At 43.2% G+C, this 27,939-nt stretch overlaps 1 protein-coding gene across 1 annotated transcript in view; it reads right to left on the reverse strand.

The window, feature by feature from the left end:
- Positions 1-4,489: 4,489 nt before the first annotated feature.
- The window catches only part of LOC140429713 (beta-1,4-galactosyltransferase 1-like), a 76,199-nt gene continuing 52,749 nt past the window's right edge, over positions 4,490-27,939 (reverse strand). Inside the window, 3 exon segments of the mRNA XM_072517043.1 lie at positions 4,490-5,059; positions 5,061-5,190; positions 17,784-17,888. Coding sequence (XP_072373144.1) covers positions 4,913-5,059; positions 5,061-5,190; positions 17,784-17,888 — 382 coding nt within the window. The 3' untranslated portion in view covers positions 4,490-4,912.

Here is a 27,939-nt window from a genome sequence, read left to right on the forward strand (position 1 = left end):
GTTGCCCTTCAGAAGATGGTGGTGAGCTGCCTTCCTGAATCACTGCAGTTACCGAGGTATAGGTACACCCACAGCGCTGTTAGGGAGGGAGTTCCAGGATTTTGACCCAGTGACAGTGACAATGAAGGAACAGTGATATATTTTCAAATCAGGGTGGTGAGTGACTTGGAAGGGAACCTCTAGGTGGTGGGGTTCCCAGGTATCTGCTCATCCTTCTAGATGATATTGGTCAGGGGTTTGGAATGTGCTGCCTCAGTACCTTGGCAAGGTTCAGCAGTGCATCGTATAGATGGTACACATGGCTGCCACTGTTCGTTGGCAGTGTAGGGATTGGCGTTTTGTGGAAGAGATAGCAATCAAGTGGGCTGGTTTGCCTACTTTGATGGTGTCAAGCTTTTGTTGGAGCTGCACTCATCCAGTCAAATGGAAAGTATTCCATGGCCTACTCTAGCTTCTATTTATTTTGTTCATATTAAGCGTATATAAATTGATAGCAGAAATTAAAAACTTTGGCTTCAGGAAACTGGCAATGTTATACTGAAGAAGAACGAGGCACATATAAAATACTTGGCAGAACCACAAACTGTAACCAGGGCACAGGCTAAATCTCAGAAGCTTTAGGTTTAGCAATTGGCAGGGCGGTGAATGTAGATTGGACTGCCCAAGAGGTTATGGAGAAAAGTGCCTGCAACTTCAAGAAGAAGCGGAGAATATTTTTGTGAAAGGAACGATTGTAAAATAAGACATGGCACAATTTCACTCTTGGGGTTGGCTCAATAGATTGCAATGATCCCTTCTGTTCCTATTTCCCTCATCTCAGTGTGAACATAGCAAATGTATACATATCACAGCTGCAGTTTTTTCTTCATTGAACAGTTTAGAAACAGTTCTGGATGCCCATGTCTGCATAAATGGTAGCATGCTTTATTTCCTCACTTTTCCTAATTTGCTGCCTGTGAAATATCCTCCCTTTGCCCACCATGTGTTACATTTTAGGCACCGGGAGAACAGTTTTATAGAAGATTCCAATCTGATTGTGCTCCACGCTACCCTCCATTCTTAATAGCCGAGACCGGCTACTGAGTCCGGGTAAAAATTTTATATTGTCCTAAGTATCACTGCTCTAAAATCCTTGCAACAATATTTTAAAGAAGTAGAAACAAATGGAAGCATCTGACTGCCACTCAGGCCGGAGGGGAGAGCAGACAGCATACAAGATGCAGGAAAACAAATGGTGGTCGGAATGGGAAGGGGGAAAGAGTTTTGATGGAAGCAGAAATATTATTGGTAGGTGTTGCCCCAGGTTAGCTTGTTGGGTTGGAAGCAGTACTTCTCTTCCTGTCCCACAAGCAATACTGTAAAAGGTATTTACCTCAGATGCAGCCCTTCTTCCCTCCTTTAAGCGGTCGATTCCCAGAGATCCAGGGAACCTGTAACTGCTAAAATGAATGCATGAGGTCTCAATACTTAAATCCCCAACCTGCCTCTTTCAAGCAACTTTCTCACGTGCCCCTCAGGCCACCTCATTAAAACTGGCAAGGAGGCATGTTAGGTTCGCCTTTGAGACTCCCTGCATTCTGAACCTCTGTCATGATTCATCATTTCCTCACCAATCTAGAGTTAAAATTCAGTCCGATTAATTAAGTGGACCCCTTCTGTAGTGTTCACCTCTATGATACTTTGGGACTAAAGAAAGAAAAGCTCCAAAAGATTGTCATGCAGCCTACAAATATTTCTCCTCTAGAGGACTCATGTGATGCAGCCCGTTTTATGCCAGGTGCAACTGCAATTTAAAAAAAATATTTGTTCATGGAATGTGGAGCCACTGGCTGGGCCAGCATTTATTGCCCACCCCTGAAGGCATTTAAGAGTCAACCACATTGCTATGGATCTGGAGTCACATTAAGCCAGACCAGGTAAGGACAGCAGATTTCCTTCCCCAAAAGGACATTAGTGAAACAGATGGGTTTTTATGACAATCGGCAATTGTTATATGGTCAGCATTAGACGTTTAATTCCAGTTTGTTATTGAATTCAAATTTCACCATCTGCCATGACGGGATTCGAACACGGGAGCATGATTCTGGATCTCTGGATTACTAGTCCAGTGACAGTACCATGATGCCAGTGCCTTTCCTGATGCAATTCACAACCAGAGAATAGGGTCAAGAATCTAAGCATAACCAAAACATAAAATGGTTTAAATTATAAGACACCATTTTCTAAATACCCATGGAAGTCCCATTATTTACTCTTGAAACAAGGTTTCAGTACTAACCTTGCCCTGCATGTATTAGCTAATCTCAGATTTCTCTGAATTCTTGGTTCCCAGTAGCTAAGCAAACGTTGAGGTAACAAATACACCTTAAGACAAGTTTCTTCTGTCTATGCAAAAATGGTTGCCACAAATCAGAATGAAGGAATCCTGAAGAGCAGTGTGCAAGCTCACAACCACAGTTAAGTAAACAGCCAAAGCAATCAGAAATGCCAGACAATACAAGCCAGGATATTTCCAAGTAGGAGTCAGCCGCAGCGGGACACTGGGAGCTCAGCCATGTAGACATATTTTAAAAATCAGGTTACCATTGCAAACTGCCTCACCTGCCAAGTTGGTCTTTCATTCATGTTCAGCTAATGACTAAGTGATTATACAGAGGATATGGTCCACTATCTGACAGTTAACTGCATGTAAACTTCTCCAGAAGAGAAAAATCTTTAGCAATATAATTTCTGGAAGAGTTCCAGAAGTAACTGCAGTGGTGTGTGACGAATTGCTGTTTGCTGGCACAACTTCTGCAGCAAACTGGCTACAGCCACAAATGCTGACAACTCCCTTGATTGTACTTTGGCCATAATCCAGTGTTGGACTGATACCACTCAAGGCCCTTTGCTGCTATCCTGTAATGCAAGGCCCACCTTATTCAAATCTTCTGTTCTTTAAAACTTTGTAAACACTCCGTGCAGGACCAAAGTGCAGCTTGTGAATTATGTCATCTGAATCTCATTCTTTGGCTAAAAGTGGCAACGATTCCATCTTACTTATGTTTAAAGAAAAAGCAATGTATGACTACGCGTGTGTGTGTGTCTGTGTGTGTGCGCATGCAAATGCATGTACATGCAGTGTGTGTTTTCAGTGGGGTAATGAGGTTTAACACTTCTTCCTCGCTCTCTCTCTCCCCCCTCCCCTCCCCTCTTAATCTCTTTTTGTATTCCTCATGGCAGGCCCAAGTCCAAAATCATAAACATTGCACCCCTCATCAGCAGAATCATGCAGCCATGATCCCAGTGGCAAGCTGCATCATCCATCCTTGCGCCGCTTGTCATTCCTGCTGTAAAACATTCCCAAACCTTTTTTCCATCAACACCCATTGCATCCGACAATGAGAAATTGCATATAATTGATTCTTTTCAAGTAGCTCAATAGCTTGTTAATATTTCCCCCCCCTCCCAAAACTGCAGGTGGGCTTCCCATTCCTCCACCCGCTCGCTTTCTGGAAGAGTGCATACACCGTTGTGTGCGCGCGAATGAAGGATGTGCACGGTGTACATGTATTTGAGTTGGAGGGTGAGATGGGAGCAGGCAAAAGGAGCAAAGGGGACAGTCAGTAGATTTATATGTCCGCCATGCTATATTAACACAAACCAATAACAATTACCAATCTTCCTTCGGGCTTTCTTTTTCTGAAATCCTTCCATCTCACTGAGGAGACTTCAGGACAATCTACATCTACCAACTTGCTCTGAAAACGATGTTCACGTTTTGATAGCCATTACAAATTGCACCACATCAGCAAAGGCAATCCACAACACTCAAACAATAAATCCACAACATTCCAAACGAAAAAGGTCAAATTTCCAGGGTACGGATTTGCATAGTCACCAAAAATTAATTAACTCTTTCTTGGGCCATACCCTTTGTGTACCATTTTCATTGAAATCTTTCCATTAGGATTTGACATGTATTGGTCACAGCCAAACAGACTAACAGAAACGGAGGCCCTTCCACTTGCTTTCCAAATGTGTTATTTAAAATAAGCCAGCATTTTCATATTGACAAAGTCAATTCAGGGGACAGCAAACTCAAAAGTAAATGTCATTGAAACACCATCTCTTGCAACTCATACATTCCTAATATGGATATACATCACCATACTTTCGTAGTCGCTGGATCACTATCCTAGAATATTCTACCTACCACCATTGTAGGAGCACCATAACCACAAGGACTGCAGTAATCCAAGGAGAAGGCCCACCAGGACTAGGGACAAGCAATAAATTGGACCTTGACAGGACTGCTCACATCCTGAGAACATGCAAAATAAAAATTAGCAATCTAATCTAGACATTAACTCAAGAATCAGGTCCCCAGTGGGCTAACGTCATCGTCACAACATTGGGATTTCACAATGGATAGCTGAATTCAGATGGGATGTAGCTCAAGTTGAACAGATTGTACTGTTAAAAAGAGAACAAATCCTCCTAGTCAATGTCCTCTAATGGAGAAATGTAATTCATTGACAACTAGGCATCACAGCTTACTTTCACAGCATTTGTTTCACACTTCAGGCAACACATTTTCCAGGCATTAGTGTGGGCATAAAAAAAGAAATAAGGATTACAAATAAATTAGGAATGTTTCCAAAGCTATCCAAAAGACAGCAGAGTAACACAGATAATCAAAACAAATGCTGTCTCAGCTGACGGATGATTGAAAAAAGCAACGTATTTAGAACAGTGATAGAGTTCCTGAGAGTCAAAGTCAAATCTGGACGAAGAAACATGATGGGAGATCATTTAAAAATCTTGCATGCAAAAACAGTTTGAGATATAAAAGAATGCATTTTGAAAATGCATGATGTTCAAATTCCTGGAATTTAGGCAAAGAAATCCCTGTCGCAATTGGATTTCAACATCAACTTTGACGAATATAAGGAGCAAATGCAGCATGTAATTGAATAAGGCACATATAGTAGGCAGGATGGTTTTTAAGAACTGAGATTTCGTGGACTTTTTTTTCCTCTCCAGGAAGTTCGTCACCACTGTTATCTTGAAGGGGCTCTTCCAGGCCCACCAATATCCACATCAATGAAGGTGTACAAGGGATATTTCTTGACCTCCAACACCTTATACTTGAGTGAATTCAGACCATCATGTTGCATTGTCTGTCTCGTTTGAGAAATTCGATTAAACCTGTAAGCAAATGTTTCAGAATAACCAACTAGCACATTACTAGCTACTAAAATGTACACATTCAAAAATGGAAAAGGTGAATCGGTATCGTTGCTCGGGCCATTTACTTTCATCCAAGACTCATCTTACTGAGTATTTAGAAATGTCTGGGATAATCAAGAAATGTCAGTATGGATTATTAAAGGGAAGTCCTACTTGAAAAATGCAACTATTTTGAAATGGTGACCAATCAGATAGGCATGAGGAATGCAGTAGATACAGTATGTTTAGGTTTTCAGAAGGCACTCGATAGGATGGCTTACAGGGGCTTGTTAGAAAAATCCATCGTGTGGCACAATAGGTGGAAATCTGGTTGAAGTTGTGAACACTGGAATAAAAGCAAAAGTATTGCGGATACTGGAAATCTGAAATAAAAAACAAAATGCTGAAATAACACAGCAGGTTGGAGGCAACATCTGTGGAGAAAGAAATCTTTCCACAGATGTTGCCAGACCTGCTGCTGAGGTTTTCCAGCATTTCGTTTTTATTTATTACTATTGCTAGGATTGGAGAGAGGTTAATATTCACTCCAAGGGTCAGTGCTGGATCCACGTACAGACACATTGGAATTGGGCTTTGTATTTCGAAAATTGCTGACAACACAAAAAAGTAGGGGTTTAGAACAGAGTGCAGAAGGAGGTCATTCGGCCCATCGAGTCTGCACCAACCCACTTAAGCCCTCACTTCCACCCCATCCCCGTAACCCAATAACCCCTCCTAACCTTTTAGCTAATAGCAACGGATACAGCAAGAAGTACAGGATGATGTAGGTTAGTGGGACGATATAGGTTAGTGGGACAAGAAGACTGATAGCCAATAAAAGTTAATGCAGAGATAACTAGAAGGAAATGAAGTACATATTCAAGAAGCTGAAAGGTGTGGAGAACAAGGTCACAAAAATATCAAACAGCATTCTGGGAATGGCATCAAAGAATGGAGGAATGATAAGTTGTACAGACAGAGTGACATCATGCTGTTCCTGATCGCAACGGAGGATGCTCAAGAGAGCAAGTAGAATTAGGGACCACAAACTTGCATCTCCCAACAGGAGACATCTGGTTGCCTGTGTAAAGCAATCAGTTCTCTCCCCAAGTATCCTTTCACGGAGACAAACAGATGCATATTAGCAACAGAACCTCTGGCAAAGCCCCATAACGTCCACAAAGCCCTATAACGTCCACAAAGCCCCACCCTTTGGTAGAATAGGACAATAGGTTAAAAGAAACAGACCCAACCCCCCAAAATCAGAATTTGTGGCCCTCTCCTTGCCAAGTGGAAATCCTGGCAGAACCAGTTGTTGCATCAGAGATGCACCCAGTCAGAGGGTGGAATTTTGGACTCCACATTCTAGAACTGATAAGGAGACCATATAGTACAAATGAGAATAGCAGTAATAGCCCATATGTAGCTCATTTCTATTTATCCAATTTTGCTCCATATTCCATAACATTCTTGGATCGCAAAATCTATGGATCTCAGGTTGAAAATTATTAATTGAGCTAGCATCAACTGCAAACTGTGGAAGAGTTCCACACTTCCCACCTTTGTGTGAATAAGTACTTTAACGTAACATTATAGATTTACGTTACCATAGATGGGTACTAAAAATTATAAAGGAGAGATTTGAGATGGTGGAACTTTTTCCACTGGAGCAGAGTAGGCCAAGGGGAAATTTAATATAATTTATTTCAAATTGTAAGAGTTTTTATATTGTAAAGAAAGACAGACCATTTACCCTGTGTGATTAATGATGGGTCATCAATTTAAAACTGTCCCTAATAAATTGATGAGAGGTTAGGCAAAATGTCTTCATGCAGTGAATTGTTGAATCGTGGAATAGTTTGTTGCAGGAAAGTAGAGAGAGAAATGCCTCATTTAAGCGGACAAATATTTCAAGCTGAACAAATTACAAACTTTTGGGTAGAGCACTTAGATTAGTTTGCCATGACTGTAAAGAGACAATGCAGGCATAATTGGCCAAATGGTTGCCTTTAAATCTGTAAATTTCTAATTCCATAACTTACAACAGTTTCGCTTTCAATTGCTAATGTGCTTGCAACAAGCAAAAAGTAAGCGTATATATCTGGGAATACATTCTTGCTGGTTCTGCATCACGTGATTTGCAGTGATGTCAAAGTGTGTTTGCAGGAACTTTGGAAAGGTCATCATCTTGATTGTATGTGCAACATCCTTAACAAACCTTTCATTGTGTTTTACAACAATCCAGAGTGTGGGCCCCTCTATAGCATTTCTCTTTGCGGCAACAAAGAAATAGAACAAGAGTGAAAACTGGCAACAAGAATTGAGGCAGGAAAAATTGCTGCAAAGATATTCGCTGACTAATTGTGGGATTGCATTGGGAACGGAAGTTTCTCGAACCAGACTTGCGCATGCCCACAGACATCAGATGAAGCACAGTTACCGGTGTGAAGCTTTAACAAAGTTTTCAGCTGCAACTGTGAGTAAGAAGGCAGTCGGGAAATAGTGAGTGGGGTCTGGGCTGCAGCGACCACGCACATGGCGAAGTTACACGGGCATATCAGTTTCTTGACTCTACATGGGCAACTACTCGGGAGAAAAGTCAAAATACCCAGCCAAAACCAAAAAAAAGGGAAAGATTCCCAAGCCTTTTCTTGTTTGTGCCATTCTTTTGGAAGGAAGTATATACCAGAGGAGCCTGGATCCAAAAATGGTGGGAAAAACGGGCACCATGGACACGTTTGATGAGGATTGTGAAACGGATTAAGATACCAATTGTTTCTAATAGCTAATCAGATGCTGGAGGATCTAAAAGCCACAAACATTTCTCAGCATAGATGACCATAAAATGTTTATGCTGCTACAGAATCTTGTTCACCCAGCAAGGAGACAATTCCTTCAGTGAAGAGACATTTCTCTCCTAAAAACTGTTATTGATTGCAGAAAGGTTACAGATCAGGGAGAAGGGCAAGTATTTTACAGTTTGTAGCATCTTTAAGATGATTAGCTAGATATTATGAATTTGGTTTAACACATGGATGATACGCTAAAAAACCCCAAATGTCTCAAAACTGGAACCACACCATATGCCATCAAGCCTAAAGTTCAAGAACTAGAAAGACTGGCCTCAGAGCCAGGGTCCCGGGTTCAATTGCAGCCTTGGGTGACTGTCTGTAGGTTTCCTCCGTGTGCTCCTGTTTCCTCCCACAGTCAAAAGATGTGCAGGTTACGTTGATTGGCCATTCTAAATTGCCCTCTAGCGTCCAAGGGGAAGAACACCTACACCTTCTCAATATACAGGTGGGGTTATTGGGCATGGGGATAGGGATAGGGTGGGCATGTGCCTAAGTAGGGTGCTCTTTCAGAGAGTCGGTATAGACTCAATGGGCCGAATGGCCTCCTTCTGCACTGTAGTGATTCTATGATTCTAATACGAATTGGAGTCATTCAACCTATTGCTACAAGTGGGCGACACCATCATTCCAGTTTTAAAATGGGATGACGTGAAAATTTGAGGAGATTTAAAAACTATTAACCCAGTTTTGTGCATAGAGATTATCCACTGCCGCTGCTGGAAAACTACTTTGCTGGACTTTCTAGAGGACAGATATTCAGTAAAATGGATCTTTCACAGGTATCTGCAGATGGATGTGGCGACCGAATCAGAGTCACTATTCACCATCTTAATGCACAAACGTCTGTTTCGTTACACAAGATTTAATTTTTGTCATCTGAGCCTGCTCTTTTTCAAAGATCCATGGATCAAATTCTAAGTGGGTTGAATGGAGTGCAATGTTGTTTCGATGACATACTCATCACCGGTTCAAGTGAACAGGAACATTTAATGAATTTGGAAGCTCCCCTGAAGCTGTCCCAGAACCACAACCAGAGTTAGGGAAAAGTGTGACTTTTCCCAAGTCATCCATAAAATAATATGGTCATATAATCAATAGGCGGCACAGTGGTTAGCACTGCTGCCTCACAGCACCAGTGACCCAGGTTGAATTCTGACCTCGGGTGACTGTGATGTTTGCGTATTATGTCCGTGTCTGCGTGGGATTCCTCCGGGTGCTCCATTTTCCTCCCACAGTCCACAGATGTGCAGATTAGGTGGATTGGCCATGCTAAATTGCCCTTTGTGACCAAAAGATTAGTTGGGGTTACAGGGATAGGGCAGGGGCATGGGCATAGGTCGAGTGTTCTTTCGGAGAGTTAGTGTAGACTCCATGGGCCGAATAGCCTCCTTCTGCACTGTATGGATTCTATTCTATGACAAAACGGTTTACACAGAGAACCAAAGATGACAGCAATTTAGGAGCACCATGTCCTCAAAATGTGAAACTTAAGGTAATTTTTTAGGATTGATCAATTATTATGGTAAATTTGTGTGGAATTTCGGAACATGATTGAAGCCTTTTACAAACATTATGCATCAAACAGGAATGGCGCTGGTCAGAAGAATATGAAAATGCATACAATGAAATGAAAGAGGTTTTGCTGAAGTCAGAGTCAGAGCTGTTGGTTCATTATAATCCCAAATTGAAGATGCAATTAGCTTGTGGTGCCCCGTTCTATGGGATTGGTGCAGTTGTCTCGCACATTATGTCTTCAGGAGGGGTACAACCGAGAGAATTTGCTTCATGCACTCTTAGTAGTACAGAAATGAATTACGCTCAGGTAGAAAATGAAGCTTTGAGCATCATTTTCGGTGTAAGGTTCCACCATTTCCTTTATGGGCGCTGTTTTACCCTTTTGGTGGATCATTGACCCTTGGCTACAATCTTTGGGCCGTATAAAAGGTCCATCTTCTTTGCAGCTAGTAGATGGCAAAGATGGTCATTGATATGATCAGCACACACTTACAGTATTGCAACTCCAAGCAGCATGCCAATGCTGAAGCTTTCTCATGACTGCCGTTACAAGTCAAGCCAGAAGACAATTGTGTCAATATTTTGTATTTCTTGCTCATGGAGAGTGTACCTGTGATTTAATCTCAAGTTCAAAGATGTACGAGAACTGATCCAGCGATGGACCTGGTCCAAAAAGGAACTTTTGTCAGACGCTCGCAAGAACTCCAGAACTTAAGCCCTACATCATAGAATGGAGTTAGGGGGAATCTGTGTGATTATTCCTCCATGCTTACCTATTAAGAGTCCTTGACCAACTACATGAGGGACATCCTGGTGTGGCAAGGATGAAGGAATTAGCATGTAACTATTTTTGGTGGCCAGGATTAGGTGCTCAAATTGAAGAGAAAGTTGGGCAATGCCAATCTTGTGCAAAACTAAGGAACACTCCATCATTACATCCGTGGGAATGGCCGACTCAGCCATGGCAGAGAATACACATCGATTATGCTGGTCCACTGGAGGGTGATTCAAAAAGTGATTGTGGACACTCAGAAGTCACGATACAAAGTCAACAATGATCGTGCAGACCACTGAAAACTACATGAAGGTATTCATAAGAATTGAAACACCGAAACAGATTGTCAGTGAGAATGGTACACAGGTTACTTCCAGTTTGAAAGGGAACGGTATACACCATATCAAGTCAGCTCTGTATCATCCTGCAACAAATGGATTGGCTGAACATTGTGTAATCACAAGCATTCAATCAAAGCATCGAAGAACGAGGGAACATCAACAACAATAATAAACAAATTTCTAATATCTTATTGGAACACTGCACATGCCACCACAGAAAGTTCACCGGCAGTGTTGAGAGGAAACTATGAACACAAGTTTGATTTGTTAACTCCACCTGATACTTCAGAGATTGTCAAAATGACAATTAAATCACAAATTGCTAGGAGGGAGAAAATCTCTAAAAAGCAAGTATTCAACCAGGGAGAGAGCTGCTAGCTAGAAGTTACATCAGCAACGACAAAACGGGCATCCGTCATGATGCTAGCAAAGACAGGTCCAATAACTCCGTACAGGTGGATGATGAAAGAGTTTGGCAATGTCATGCTGATTAGTTACTTGCTGCACAAAGTGAGTTTGCAGAAACTTCTCAAGTGGTTCTATCTTTAGGAGATCTTGAGACCTATATTTTGGAATGGAGACCAGAGACAGTGACAAGTTCAGATCTTTTTGAGAACCTGTCAATGTCAATTGTGACAGATACTGAAATAACTACTCAAGAAGTACCATCCACAAAAAAGAATGAGGACACTTCAGGAAGTCACAAGAAGCTGAGTTCAGGAACGTCAAATTCTACCAAAAAGGAATCGACGTCCACCAGAGACACTAATTGTATGCATGTATAGAAATAACATGTCAGTGGATGTTGTATAAATGTATACATGTTAATTGTCGCTGCACTAATGAAGAGGGAGGGATGTTATGTATCTGGGAATACATTCTTGCTGGTTCTGCATCAAGTGATGTGCAATGACGTCAGCGGAGTGTTTGCGTGGGCTTTGAGCAGATCACCATCTTGATTGTACTCAGCAAAACCCTCAATAAACCTCTCATCGGGTTTTACAAGAATCCAGAGTCTGGGCACCTCCGCGACTTATCTCTTTGCGGCAACACAAGAAATATAGCAGTGCGGAATAAAAATGCCTTTGAGAGCTTGTAGATTTGGAAAGGAACAGTATTTCTCAAAGGAACAACCCTATAATACAAACACCGATCTTTACTTAGAACTTTGCATTCACAGCTGGCTTCGATAGCTTCTCTCGACATTATCAAGATGAAACCTTTCACTTTAGGACTTCCGACAAAATGGGAGTAGCTTTGAAAGCAAAGGACGTTAGTGAGAAAGGATATTGACTCAGAAGTAAAATCCAGTGTGGGTGAAGATTAGAGTCAGAAAACACCGATGAGATTAGTTAAAGGCACCCCAAAAGTAGAAATACCACCAGAAAGGGCCCTAATTAAAATACTTGGAGCTTGCAACAAAAGCAATACAGTAATCATGGGGTACGTACAGTGGGAAAATCAAATTGGGACAGCTAGTCGAGAAGATGAGTTCAGAGTTCTGCTGTAGTAATTTCCAGGAACAACATGAATTGGAACAAACTATGAGTGGAACTATTTTAGACCAGGTATTGTGCAATGAGACATATTTAATTAGTTGTCTCATAGTAAAAGACGCTCCTGCAAAAAGTGATCCTGACACAATTGAATTCCGAATTAAGTTCGAAAACGACATACTCCATTCCCAAACTAAAGTCTTAAACATTGCAGACTATATTGATATGGGAGAGGTGCTGGCTAAAGTGGATTGATAATTAGGCTGAAAAAAGGTATGGCAGTAAATGGGAAATATTCAAAGAAATTATTCAAAATGCTCTACAAAAATATATTTCATTAAAAAACATAGACTTCCGTGGGCGACCATGGAGTGTGAGTGGTTGCACATTTGGTGGCTCCCGCTCGTGGCTGTTTTTTCGGACTTTTTCCCCGGCTAAAAAGTGGGTGAGGCGAAATAAAAGGTGCAGGAGTGTGAGAGGAAACGATTTACCCTCTGGTTTATGGAGCTGAGGGCCGGAATCAGTCGAAAGAGGGGACGAGACATTTGGAGCTGGTGCGGCGCCTGTGATGCACGTGGAGAGGACGGAGGGGCAGGGAGTGGCCCTGCCGGCTCAGTGATCGATGGAGCAGCAGGTGAACTTCTTGAACGAGAAGTTCACCCAGCAGCGGAAGGAGAGTCTGGGGGATCTGGCCCGGGCAGTGGATTCGATTAAGGCGGTGGTCGACCATGCTGAGACGAGGTTGGCTGCCCAGGGTCAGGCGATCAATAAGATCGAGGTGGTGGTGGGGGAACACAAGGAGCAGCTCGCCTCAATGGCAGCGGAGATGGGGCTGAAGCGCGATCAACAGAAGTGGCTCCAGGAAAAGGTTGAGGACCTAGAGAACCAGTCACGCAGGCAGAATATTAGGATCGTTGGCCTGCCGGAGGGGAGTGAAGGGGCTGAAGCTGGCACCTATGTGGGGAGGATGCTGGAGAAGCTGCTTGGAGAGGGTGCGTTTGGTGGATCGAGCGCACAGGGCGCTAATGGGAAAGTCCCAGGGGAGAGAGCCGCCGAGGGCTATGGTGGTGCGGCTACATCGGTTCCTGGACAAGGAGCAGATTATGAGGTGGGCCAGGCAGACGAGGCGCTGCACCTGGGAGGGCAGTGAAATTAAAAAACATCAGGACCTTGGTGCAGAGTTGGCCAAGAGGAAAGCGAGCCTCAACAAGGTCAAGGCAGCCCTCTACTAGAAGGGGGTGAAGTTTGGACTGTTGTCCCCGGCACGTCTGTGGGTGACCTACTAAGGCCGGGATTTGGACTTTGGAATCGGTGGAGGAGGTGGTAGATTTTGTCAGAGACAGTGGACTGGCAGGGGAAGGTGGACCTTAAACATTTTGTTAAAATGTTATTAAGATGTTGCTGTTAAATTATGTCCGAGGCCAATTTCTTTCTTTTTCGGATTCAGGTATTGTTTTGTGTTCTTTGTTTGGGATGGGGAGTTGGACTCGCTGTTTGGGTTTGGGGAGGGGACGTTTTTGGTCTGTTTGCACTAATATTTGAGCTGGGGAGGGGGGGGGGGGAAAATCAGCAAGGGGTAGGATGCTAGACACCATGGGCGGGGGCCACCAGGCTAGCTAGTTCACGCAAGCACAATGGGGGGTGGGGGGATATGAGTGGAAGGTCAATGGGGGGGGGGGGGGGGGGGGGAAAAAGAGAGAGGAATGGGGCAGGGGTTGTTGCTGGAGCTCTGGGGAGAGGTACTACTCAGAGGGGTAGGGCTTGTAAAATGTAAGGGGAGGAGGATCGATGGCAATGGGCACCCGAGGGCAGATGTGGGGAGGTGCAGGGTACAGGCCGGGAGCTGGCCCGAGAAGGGCTATGGTTAATCAGCAGGGGAGGTGGGGTGCCCCGACCAAGCTGGTCACGTGGAATGTGCAAGGATTGAATGGGCCAGTTGAGAGACTGGACCGGTCGAGCTAGAGGTCAGGGAGAGTGTCAGCAACAGCTAAGGGAAGCCGAGGGCGAAATAATTTGTTTTACTCCCATGTGCCCATGGTGTACTCCCGAAAAGATTTTTTTGTGGTAGATAAGACGATGTTGGCAGGGGTGTGGTGTCAGACCATGCCAACACTGGGTGGATTTACGAGTAAGTGGGGGCCCAGTGCCTGCAATGGAGACTGGATATGGGACTGTTAGCGGAGGAGGTGGTGTGTGGCTATAAGGATCGAGGGTTGCTTCCCAGGGATAATTGGGGAGGACCAGACGGGGTTCATTAAGGAGCAGAACCTGGCGACCAACATTAGGAGGTTGCTCAATGTAATCATGATGCCTCCAGAGGGGAGTGAGGTCGAGATGGTGGTGGCCATGGACGCAAAGAAGGCCTCTGATCGGGTGGAGTGGGAATACATGTTGGAGGTCCTGGGGCTGTTTGGGTTTGGGCAGGGATTTGTGGATTGGGTCTGGTTGCTATACCAGGCACCGGTGGCGAGAGTGCGGACGAATCGGGTTCAATTGGACTACTTCAGGTTGTACCGGGGGCGAAACAGGGATGTCCACTTTCCCCATTGTTTTTTGCCTTGGCTATAGAACCGTTGGCACTGGCATTGAGAGCATTGTGGGTCTGGCAGGGGATCTCGCTCTAAACGGACGACCTGTTGCTGTACATAATCGGACCCACTGGGGGGATTATAGGGATATTAAAGGAATTCGGCCGGTTCTCGAGATACAAATTGAATATGGGTAAGAGTGAGCTCTCTGCGATCCAGGCGAGGGGGCAGGAGAAGTGACTGGGTGAGGTGCCATTCAAGGTGGTGGGAGGGTGCTTTCGATAGTTGGGTATCCAGGTGGCACAGGAGTGGGAGCAGCTGCATAAATTGAATTTGGGCGGCTGGTAGAACAGATATGGGTGGGGATTTCCTTTGGTGGGACGCGCTCCCGTTGTCATTGGCGGGGCGGGTTCAGAATATTAAAATAACGGTCCTCCCGAGTTTTCCAGAGCATCCCAATTTTTATTCCCAAGACGTTTTTCAAAAGGATCAATGCAGAGATCTCGGGATTTGTTTGTGCGAGTAAAACCTTGGCGAAAAATGTGCTTATGGAGCGGGGGTGGGGGCTGGCACTCCTGAATTTTATCAACTATTACTGGACAGCAAATATTGCAATGGTCAGGAAGTGGGTAGTGGGGGCGGGGTCGATATGGGAACAGGTGGAGATGGCCTCATGTAAGGACACCGGTTTGGGGGCATCGTTGACAGCACAAGCCCGGTTGTAGTGGCAGCCCCGAGGGTATGGGGACAGTGGAGGCAGCATATGGGATTAGAGGGGGTATCGGTGTGGATATCAATGTGATAACCTCCGGTTCGCTCCAGGGGGACGGATTTAGAGGTGACAACGGGCAAGGATAGAGAGATTTGGGGATCTCTTTATTGTTCAGGGTTTCCAGAGCTAGGAGGAGATGGTGGAGGAGTTTGACTTGCCGGGGTAATGGGTTCCGGTATCTCCAGGTGAGGGATTTTGTGCGGAGGAAGGTGTCGACCTTCCCGCACCTGCCGCCCCAAGGGCTACAGATTAAGGTGGTGTTGAGAACAGGAGTAGGAGAGGGGAAGGTCTCAGAGATCTACAAGGAGCTGATGAAGTGGGAGGGAGCCCCAATAGGGGAGGTGAAGAGAAAGTAGGAAGAGGAGCTGGGTGGGGAGTTGGAGGCTGTGTTATGGGAGAAGGCCCCTAGGAATTAATGCATCCCCGTCGGGCAGCAGGCTCAGCCCGATATAGTTTAAGGTGGTCCACAGGACACACATGACTGTGACCTGGATGAGCAGTGGTTCTTTGAGGGAGTGGAGGATAGGTGTGGGCACTGTGTGGGGGGGGGTCCTGCGAATCATGTCCATATGTTTTGGGAATGTCCGAGGCGGAGGGGTTTCTGGCAGGGGTTTTCTGACGTCATGTCAGAGGTATTACAAATGAGGGCGGTGCTGAGTCCGGAGGTGGCGATCTTGATCTTCGGTGTGTCAGAAGACCCGGGAGCATATGGGGCGAAGGAGGCTGGCATCCTGCCTTTGCCTCCCTGGTGGCCCGGAGACGGATCTTACTAGGGTGGAGGGACTCGGAGCCCCCGAAGTCAGGAATGTGGCTTAGACTCAAAAAATATTAAATTTGCCTGGAGGGGCTCATTCGGAGGTGGCAGCCGTTCATTGACTTCTTTGAGAAAAATTATGCTATCAGCAATGAGGGGTTGGAAGGGGGGGGGGGCATGGGAGGTGGTTGGGAAGGTGACACTGTTTGTGTAAGCCATGTTGGCTGGGGTTTGTGCCCGGGGGGAGGGGGGGGGGGGGGGTTTGTTGGTTATATTATTGCGGTTTTGTCTTTATTGAAATGTGATGTTTAAAATTGTTAAAATTATAAATGGCTCAATAAAATATTTTGTAAAAAAAAATTTAAGTAATAAACAAATGCCATCTGTGTATGCTAGAAAAATAGTGATTATATTAAAAAAGAGGTTTACAAGGTTGTAAGAAAAATAGTAATAGTGAGGATTGGGATTTTGGAAAACTGCAAAAGGCCACCAAATATTTGACAAAAAGCAATTAAAAAAGCACAAAAGTGCAGGATTATAAAAAAAAAAGATTGCGAGAGCTTTTACAAGTTCATAAAAAGGAAAGTAGCTAAAGTAAACAGTAGTCCCTTTGAAGACCAAGACGGGAGAAATCATCATGGTGAATGAAAAAATGGAAAAAGACCTTGAACAAATGTCTGTTTCACATCGAAGACAAATTATATCTCAGAAATAGAGGGCAGCTAAGGGGCAAATGAGAATGAAGAATGCAAGTCTCAGCCGATAAGTACTGGAAAAGCTTTAAGCACAAATAACAAAATCGACAAATTCCTAAGGCAACAACCGAAGGGTTCTAAAAAGGGGTAGCCATAGAAATGGTGGTTTTCCCAAATTCCCTAGATTCTGGAATGGTCTTAATGGGCTGGAAGTTAGCAAACATAACGCTGCTACCAAAGGACAACAAAGGAAGTGAGAGTAGAAATTTCAGAAGTACTGGCTATAATTTCCCACTCCTCCCTGGACTCGAGTCGCGTGGTACCAGAGGACTGTAGAACTGCAAATGTAACAGACTTGATCAAAAGAAAGCGGAATAGATCAGCCCAGCAACTCCAAGCCAGACAGTTTAACTTCAGTAGTGGGGAGGCTTCTAGAAACAATTTCGGACAAAGTTGGTTAATTAAGGAAAGCCGGCCTGGATTTATTGGTGAAGGGGAAATTGTGCCAGAAAATCAAGTGGATTTCTCTAAAATGCCTGTAGCTATTGCATGCAAATCAGCCAAAGACAATAATAGAGGGATGAATCAAGATTCGTACGGGATTAGTCAGAAAAGCACATAATATTACTTACAGTGCAACATAAGCAAAGTGCTACAGATGCTGGAAATCAAAATCAGGAAATGCTGGACATACGCAATAGGTCAAGCAACCAAGGAGGGAGAAACAGTTATATGAGCTCAACTGATTTTGAAATTAACTCCATTTATCCATCCACACCAGCTGAGTGCTTCCATTATCTGTATTTACAACACTGTTTTGTTACTTAGAAAGAAGACCACTTACCTTTGCGGGTTAGGTGCATTATTTTTATCCCTGTCATGCCTGATCATACGGCATTTCCCGATGTCACCACTGGGACGTGAAATCCCCAAGCCTTTGAAAATAATCCTATTCAGAAAGAAAAAAAAGTAGTTAACTCCTCAATTTCTCTCTATCATTGTCCGGCCGGGTGGGACTGCACTGGTGTAGTTCCATTATCTAATCACAGACAGAGAATTATCTGCAACAGCTACTTTTCCCACTCCTGAAGCGTTAACCCTGAAATAGCCAATAACCTATCCATGTGCTCTTCCAATTTCCAATCTAGCTTTCACTCAGCAGCATCATCTGAAAACAGTTAGTACCCTCAAGTATGTTGACGACACCCAACTCTACTGTAATAATAATAATCTTTTATTGTCACAAGTCGGCTTACATTAACACGACAATGAAGTTACTGTGAAAAGCCCCTAGTCGCCATATTCCGGTACCACCTTTCTCGGCCTTCCACGTTCCAAAATTTGTGTGCTTGTCCAGCATCCAGTAAAGACAAGCAGAAATTCCTTCCAAATGAATTCCTAGACTAGAGTATTCCAATTCACATCTGGTCAGCTCAGTGCTCCACAAACGTGTAATTCAAAACACGGCTGCCCATGTCCTCACCACATAAGCCCATTCTCCCTTAAATCTTATGTTTGCTGCCCCCCACCCTCCAAATATCTGCACCCCTTTCATTCTCAATTTTAATTGCTCTACCATTGGTGACTGTGCCTTCAGCTGCCTCTCTTTGCCTCTCTTTGTACCCATCTCTGACCAATCTTCTGGTCATCTGCCCTGATACTACCTTCAGGTGCCAGATAGTGTTTTAAAAACAGTCCTGGGAAGCACCTTTGGAGTTTTCACATTAAAAGGTTATACAAGTATAAGGTATTGCTATTGAAATAAGAGTGATGTGTGTAATACACAATGTAAAGGGTTAGAATTTTCTGTAATAAAACATCTAATGCTTCATTATATCTTCAATTAAATAGTACATAATAGAAGGCGACTAGTGGGCCCATCAATGCTGTACCTCTTTCAAAAAGCAACCCATATAGACCCAAATGGATTAATTCCCCACATTCTTGCAATTTTTTCACCTTCAAGTGTTTAAGCACAATTTGAAATCATTGAACGGTCCACCCTTATGCTGAAAGTCTCACTGTAAAGATTTTGGAAAAAGTTGTACTTTGAGGTATCATTTGAGTTTTTAAAAACTGTACCAAGTCATAAAAAGTAATAGACTCACTGGGTCCAAGAGATAATTTTATATTTGTTGAATGTGTTGAAATTTAAGTGACTCCAAACTCGAGAAATCTTTAAAAGTTTTAACGTATTTATTTTAATGGCATTTTAACATCTACCCGAATCCTGTGTGTATATCCCAATCACTTCCTTCTCGATCTGCAAAATTCAAAAGTAACCAGCAAAAGAATTCAGTAACATTTATCTTCCTGGTTTGCCGTCTGTGAAAATCATTCCATGTAATCGGCAGCTTACGCTGCTCGATGCCGACAATATTTAAATTGACATCAAGAAGAAAGGGGAATCTATGTCAAAGAGATCACTAGATCTTGTGTGGAGCTTTTCAGCAGTGGCAAGCACGGTTGTTACACCACTGACAGGAAAATCCAACCCAATGTAATGTCAATGAAACACTGAGGGAGTGCCAAATTACATGTCTGGATTCACAGACAGATGTTAAAAATATCCTACAGCGTCATTCCAAGCGGAGTTATCCTGGTGCCTTGGCAACCATATAACCCTCAAAGCACCAAATCTGATATTTGTGTAATCTTACTATGTACATATTAGTTGCGGTGTTTACCCAAATTACAACAGATCTACACATATTCCAAATTAAATATTAAATAATACGGGAGTACTACACCATAGAACGTAAAATACTCTTGCATTATCTAATACGAGTGTCACATTGCAAGATCCTTCTAGACCATTGGTGCTCTTTGAAGGTCGGTGCAGACTCGATGGGCAAAATGGTCTCCTGCACTGTAGAGATTTTATGATTCTGTACAATACGTTGTTGGCGGTCTCTGGATTTGAGGATGACATCTACTTAAGAGTTGAGAGTTTCTACCATGGGGCTTCATGTGACTGAACAGATCACCTATATATCTTTAGACACATGGGGCAGAATGTCCCACGAGTGGGATCCAGAGGGCAAGCTTTCCTTTCTTTTCCCTCCTCCTCTGTTGCTGCACTTCCTCATCATTCAGACTTTGTGACCCCAAGTGTGATGCAGGTTGGTGGACAAGTTGTCGTTAGCATTTTGAAGATTGGCAGCAAACTGCTCCAAGTCATTAATGCAAATGATGCTGTACCTCAAGGAAAGCTTCAGAGGCCTTTGAAATGTTTTCTTTATCCTCCCTAGAATGTTGGCCATTTGTAAGTTGAGAAAACAGGGCCTGCCCAGGGGGGACACGGTTTGGCCATCAAGATAGTATTGAGTCCTTCAAAGTTGATTTTGTATGAGACCTGACCCTGGTCTCAAAGAGAAGGTAGGTTGGCTCCGGTAATGTTATCGTCACGAAGGAGGTTATCTTGCTATGGAACCTTCCATCAAGGTATTTTCTCTTGCAGAGAAAACCCTGACATTCTCCCGAATCATCTACTTCCTGCAGCTTGGGGAATCCTCCCAGAGACAGTGTGGATTCAGGCCTCTAGAGGATCCTCCAACATAGTCTGGTTGCTGGAAAAATCCAAGAAAAATGTTGAGAACACCAGAAACGCTTATTGCATTCATTGAAAGCATTTGTCTCAGTAAATTGTGAGGTGCTGCGTATTATGCACCAAAGGCTTGGATGTCCAAGAAACTACTTCACAATCCTGCAATTGCTTCACAATGTGATGGCTGCAACCATCCAGATTGGGTGATCTGAAAGAGACATCTGCAAAATCTGGATGAGGATCAAGCACAACTTTACGTGCTCATTCAATGCTTGAACCCATCAACTGTCTCACTTCAAGGCAAGTGCGCGCAAGGACTGGCACCACATTAAATTTCAATTGTCAAAATTTTCAGCTTTTATCAGAGAAACATTTATTTAGATTATTTGAGACTAGTCAGTTCAGGAAACGTGGTGGCAGTGATATTAAGAACAAAGAACAAAGAAATGTACAGCACAGGAACAGGCCCTTCGGCCCTCCAAGCCCGTGCCGACCATACTGCCCGACTAAACTACAATCTTCTACACTTCCTGGATCCGTATCCTTCTATTCCCATCCTATTCATATATTTGTCAAGATGCCCCTTAAATGTCACTATCGTCCCTGCTTCCACTACCTCCTCCGGTAGTGAGTTCCAGGCACCCACTACCCTCTGCGTAAAAAACTTGCCTCGTACATCTACTCTAAACCTTGCCCCTCTCACCTTAAACCTATGCCCCCTAGTAATTGACCATATTGTTGTCGGAATCGTACTCCAGAGACTTGCGGTAATACTCTGAAGACCAGTGTTCAAATTCCACAACAGATGGTGGAATTTCATTTCAAAATATCAGGAATTAAAAGTCTAATGATTGCATGAAATCATTGTCAATTGTCATAACAATCCATCTGGTTCACTATTTTCCTTAGGGAAGGAAATGTGCAGTCCTTGCCTGATCTGCTTACATGTGACTCCAGACCCCAGGAATGTGGATGACTCTTAGAAGCCCTCAGAAATGGCCCAGTGAACACTTAGTTGAGTCACAATCATGAGAAAGTCTCCAAGGAAGACCACCCAGCAGGCCAAGGCACTGGAAACTACAACAGCAACTCAACCCCTGCAAAGTCCTCTTGACTAACATCGGTGGGCTGGTGTCAAAATTGGGAGAGCTGTCCAAGAGACTGGTCAAGCAACAGCCTGACAGAGCTGTACACAGCATAATCCATCGCTGGCTATGTCCTGTCCCAGGAGCAGGACAGACCCAGGAGGGGTGGCAGCACAGTAGTATATAAAGCCAGGAGGAAGTTGCCCAGGGAGTTCTCAACATCACTGTGGGTCTCACAATGTCTCATGGCATCAGGTCAAATATGGGCAAGGAAACTTACTATTGATTATCACCCACCCCCAACCCCCTCAGCTGATGAATCACTGCTCCCCCATCTTGAACACCACTTGGAGCAAGCACGGTGAATGACAAGGACACAGAATGCACTTTGGGTGGGGAAACTTCAATGTGTATCACCAAGCGTTGTTCAGTAGCACCACTGTTGAACGAGTTGACCGGGTCCTGAAGGTCAGAGTTGCTAGACTGGGACTGCCGTAGGTGGTAAGGAAACCAACACGAGGGCAAACAAAACATACTTGACCTCATCCTGACCAACCTGCCGGCTGCAGATGCATCTTTCCATGACAGTATTGATGGGAAAGACCACAGCAGTCCTCGTGAAGACGAATATCCTCCATATATTGAGGATACCTCCATTGTGTGGCACTATCTCCATGTTAAATGGGATAAACTTTGAACAGATCTAGCAACTCAAGACTGGGCATCCATGAGGCACTGTACGCCATCAGCAGATTAGTGTACAATAACGTCTGTAACCTCATAGCCCAGCATATTTTCCTCCCCTCCCTCAAGCCAGGGGATCAAATCTGGTTCAATGAGACAGGAGGGCATGCCAGGAGCAGCACCAGTAAGACCGAAAAAGGAAGTTTCCAACTGGTGAACTTACAACACTGGATACTTGCGCGCTAATCAGCACGCAGGCAGACAGAGTCGAGCGATCCTACAACTAATGGATCAGATCAACACTCTGCAGCCCTGCCACATCCAGTTGTGAATGGTGTTGGAAAAATAATTTCATTGGAGGAGGCTCCACAAATATCCGTACCTTTAATGATGGGGAGAGTCCATCACATCAGTGCAAAAGACAAGGTTACAGCATTTGCAGCCCACTTCAGTCAGAAGTGCTGTGTGGATGATCTATCTCTGCCTCCTCCAGAGGACCCAGCGTCTCAGATGCCAGCCTTCAGCTATTCAATTCACTTCACAGATATCAAGAAATGGCAAGGCACTCGATGCTGCAAGAGCTATGGGCCATGATAGCATATCGGTGGTAATAGCAGTGAGGACATCTCCAGAATCTGCCACACCCCTAGCCAAGCTATTCCAGTACTGCCGTAACGTTCCCCCAATATTATTTGAAGGCTTTCTGAACCTCACACCCCCCCCCCACCCCCCCCCCCCCCCCCCCCACCCCCCCCCCCCCCCCCCACCCCCCCCCACGCCACACATCCTCCATGCTACCTTCATTTCCACCATGTATCACCCATAGCCACTCACTCAGTATCCACTATGTAGAGTCTTCAGGAACAATGCTGGCACGAGGGGACATAGCTTTAAACTGAGGGGTAATAGATATAGGACAGAGGTCAGAGGTAGGTTCTTTACGCAAAGAGTAGTGAGGCCGTGGAATGCCCTACCTGCTACAGTAGTGAACTCGCCAACATTGAGGGCATTTAAAAGTTTATTGGATAAACATATGGATGATAATGGCATAGTGTAGGTTAGATGGCTTTTGTTTTGGTGCTACATCGTGGGCCGAAGGGCCTGTACCGCGCTGTATTGTTCTATGTTCTATGTTCTAATGCAATGACGATGGGAATTATTTTAAAAACAATTTGGGGGTGGGGGGGGGGGAAGAGAAAGAGTTAACCCTCCAACAATCTAACAAAACTCTGAATTAACACTACCATTGCTACTTGAATGAGAAAAAAAAAAATCACGGATGGAAAAAAACACCAATTGTTCAAATGCTCATCAGGCTTGGAAACAAAGAAAACACACCAAAGGCATGTTTTAATAGTTTCTTAAAACATTCTTGCAACATTCTTGCATCAATAGACCATCTGCTGAACTGAAGCAAAGTATCTCAAAAGCTTTCAGCTACAGTGCCTGAAATTGACACACTGGATAGTATTCAATTTCCATTTCAAAGCAAGATGTTTGTCCATCAATAGATGCGAGCAGATGCTGAGATTTGTCAACTTTTAAAAGCAGGGGTTGCTTTAAACAGCCAGAGGTGTCAGTTGATTTAAATCACAGTACTGTACAAAACATTAGAGGCTGACAGAACCCTTTTCTTTCTTTTTAAAAATGCAGTGTGTTACTTTTTACTGTTGGAAATAATGAGACAATTACCACAATGCTGGGCAATGCAACAATCATCCACTTTTGCAGGAGGGAGCCCGGTGACAAATTACTGGATTGTAGTACAGCATCAAATAGTAACATTTGAAGGAGTCAATACATTTTATACAGCCAGTAAAAATGTGATCGACTCCTCAGCAGTGGTGACTTCAAAAAGTGCTTCCAAAACATTGCACCACCACACGGAAATGGTGTGGAGGAAGAAATAGTTTCCTGTGGTCTTTACCCAAACCTCAGAAGAGGTGCGTATACATTTTACAAACATACGAACAAGGAGCAGGAGCAGACCATTCAGACCCCCAGTCTGCCCTGCCATTTAATAAGGTCATGACAGATCTGATAAGTCACCTCAAATCTGCATCCCGCCTACCCCTGGTAACCTCCTTGCTTACCCAAAATACTCAAACACTACTTCCACCGCCAGTTCAGGAAGAGAGTTCCAAAGACACTCAACCCTCAGAATTGTTTTTGCCTTATCGGTCTTAAATGAACAACCCCTTATACTTAAACCAGGATCCCCAATTCTAGATTCTCTCACAAGAGGAAACACCCACTCCACATCCACCCTGTCAAGACCCATCAAGATCTTGTATGTTTCAATTAAGTCGCGTCTTGCTCCAGTAGACAGAAACTTAGTCTGTAAAATCTAGACACTTCACATATTCTGGGTGGTAAGGCTTCCCCGAGCTGCTTCCAATGTATTTACACCCTTCCTTAAATAAAGGTACTGTAAAGGTGTGAAGTGAAAATGTGTAAAGCTGAGATGTGATCTCACTGGTGCTCTGTATAACTGAAGCATAACCTCCTTACTTTTCAAATCCCCTCGCAATAAATGATAACATTCTATTTGTTTTCTTAATTGTTTGCCGCAACTGCATTCCAGCCTTTTGCAATTCATGCACCAAGGCACCCAGATCTCTCTGCACCTCAGCTTTGCAATCTATCACCATTTGGATAAAATGCTTCTTTTATTCTTTCTGCCAAAGTGGTAAATTTCACATTTACCCACAGGCTATCCATTTGCCAGATCTTTGCCAACTCACTTAACCTGTCTATATCTTTCTGTAGCCTTCTGTCCTCGTCACAACTTACTTTCAGACCTATCTTTGTGTCATCAGCAAATCTGGCAACCATCCCTTCATCCAAGATATTTGTATAAATTGTAAACAGTTGAGGTTTTGCACAAGAGCCAATGGTAAAGCCACAACTAAATGGCACAGGGTCAGGAAGTCAGAGGAAAATTGCTTTCCCTCAAAAAGAAACTAAGCGTGACATTTTGCATCCTGATTCCCCCTCCTTTTGGAGAGGGAAATCCAACCTGATTTCCCACTTATCAAAATGAATTAGCTGTCCTTAATTTTAGGTAAGTACTCCAATAAAGTTTGTTGCCGATTATTGTTTTCATTATTTCATCAATTACAAAAACTCCTATTTATATAGCATCTTTCTTGTCCTCAAATTCCAAAATAGTTTCACAGCATGAAGTACTTATGACATGTAAACACTAACATAGGAAACGTGACAGCCCATTCTAACACACAGCAGTCTCTAAAAGAATATAGAGATAAGAGGACCAGTAGACTCTCTTTTCTTGGCCAACATTTATCCCTCAACCAACTTCACGCTCAAATCCACTTCAGCAGGCAGACAGGGCATTGGGTCAGTGCTGCATGAATGATAGCACCTCTGACACCGCAGTAGAGACTCAGTCCAACACTGGAATATTAGCCTGGACTGGATACCTTATCTCTACCCATTTTACAACTGCCTCCAGACCTACAACCCTCTAAGAACAATGTTGCTCCAAGTGGACTTTTATACATTCCCCACTTCCCCTTTACCCTTCACTGATCCTAATTCCCACTCTTTTGACTCAGTGTCAGTAACTCCAATGAATCTGTGAACTAAATTTATGTTCCCAGCTAAGAAATGTGCAAAGGAAATTCAGAATAATTTAGTGCAAAATTCAAAAATCTAGTGTACATAATCTGGCAATTAATAATTTCAGCAAACCTATTCTGCACAGTGGGAAGCACATATCCAGTAAAAGCCATTGATGCAAACAATATTAGTTGGATCAAAAATGGAGAGTGTCTAAAAGGCATATGGTGGAAATCAAACATGTGGGCGGATATCAAATACATTGACCTAAAATATGCCATATTTTCTTGTAGTTTATGAGACACAATCAGAGGCAGCTGCATCAGGAGGTGTTAGATCAGAATGGTTAGAAACCACAATCCTATAATCATCAAATTCAAAACGAGCCAGAGATGAAACCTTGAAGCTCCAACCCAACACCATCTGGCAGCACCACTGCCACAAAGATAGCAGGATTCCAAGGAAATAACCAGCCGTCACTGGAGGGAAACTAGGGATGGGCAATAAATGTTGCCAACACAAGAAAGCTTTTTTCTCCCCCCAAATATTAATGCAAATGTAATCAGTTCAGTCCATAAGAGGGTCGTTTAGGAGTCTGGTAACAGCAGGGAAGCGGTTTGTGCGTGTTCTCAGACTTCTATATCTCCTGCCTGATGGAAGTTGGAAGAGTCAGTAAGCCAGTGTAGAGATCTACCATGCAGATTTAGTAGCACTTGCGAACACTAAAACTCAATAGAAATTTGAGTTAACATTAGGATGCAAATGAGAATAGTTTTATTTGTCTCTATCGAATACAGCTGAGAATAATTTAAATCTTATTCTCTGATAAGTCCGGCATGCAAAAGGACTCAGAGAAGCAATTTTGTAGACAATTTAACACAGAAGTGATTTTCTTGCTAACGCCAAAACAGCTTGCATTTACTTCAAGAATCAAAGTTGGAAAGTGAAAGTATGAAAGATAGAGAGACAGCAATAGTAAAGTCAAAGTATAGATTGATTCAGGAATAAAAAATGGCCGTACGAACTACCACGGTTATACCAAATCATATCAGACGTTTAGCCATCTAGCTATGTAGGTAGGGTTGGGTTAATATCAAATAAGTTTGATTCGATGTTTTAGCTGTCTGTCATTTAATATGCAACATCAACTTAAATGTATTCTTGTATGAGCTATGGAATGTGATTCGGCTTCCTTATCACATACAGCTTGAACCAGTTTCTTGCTGACTTGCTTGTTAGGGCAATGGTCTCTATGCTGTTGCCATGGAGCTTGCCTAGTCCTTGGGTTACTTTATCTTGTTAGCTGCATAGGAATGTTGTTTTTAATATATAATGCTGTGTTCTGTCGAAGCTATGTTTTGTAATGCTGAATGTGCGTTACGAAATGACCGGAGGTTATGAGTGAGTTTTTAAAAAGGTCAATAGACCAGGGGCTTAATGCTAAATAGCTACCTTTTACCTATCACTTTTAGAAAATAGCTAGCTTCTACACTCAGCCCTTTTGATAAATTGAAAGAATGAGTGAGATATTATCACAATAAGATAAAAGACACTATTAATGCAATAGGACAGGTAAAAGCGCAAAGAATAACTCATTCCTATTGTCATTGCAATTTTAAACAATAGAGTGGACAAGCATTGCAATACAAGTATTTCAGCAAATAAGTTCATCAAATTTGATTCGACTGATTCAGTATTAATATATATATATATATATATATATATATATATATATATATATATATATATATATATAAAACAATGTTAATAATAGTCAAATAATTGATTGATCAGTAACATTTCAACAATAATGCATTTCGGTTTCATCTAATGATGGTGCAGTTGGGTTAGTGCGAATTATTCTGATATTTGGTCCCCTGCGTTTAGTGATTAGTTCTTTGATGCACTTAACACATTGGTATGTTATGTAAATGTTGAATCCAGCTACACGGGAGAATAAGATTATTCTTACTGTGGACATTCCAGTGTGTCCCAACCACCCGCAAAGTTTATCCCAGAGAGAGATAACTGGGGGTGGATCAAGTTTCTTGATTTCTTTTTGGATATGTGATGCCAGATCTTTAACTTCTTTTGAGTTATCT

The sequence above is a fragment of the Scyliorhinus torazame genome, chromosome 9, assembly GCF_047496885.1.
Source record: "Scyliorhinus torazame isolate Kashiwa2021f chromosome 9, sScyTor2.1, whole genome shotgun sequence".
NCBI lineage: Eukaryota > Metazoa > Chordata > Chondrichthyes > Carcharhiniformes > Scyliorhinidae > Scyliorhinus > Scyliorhinus torazame.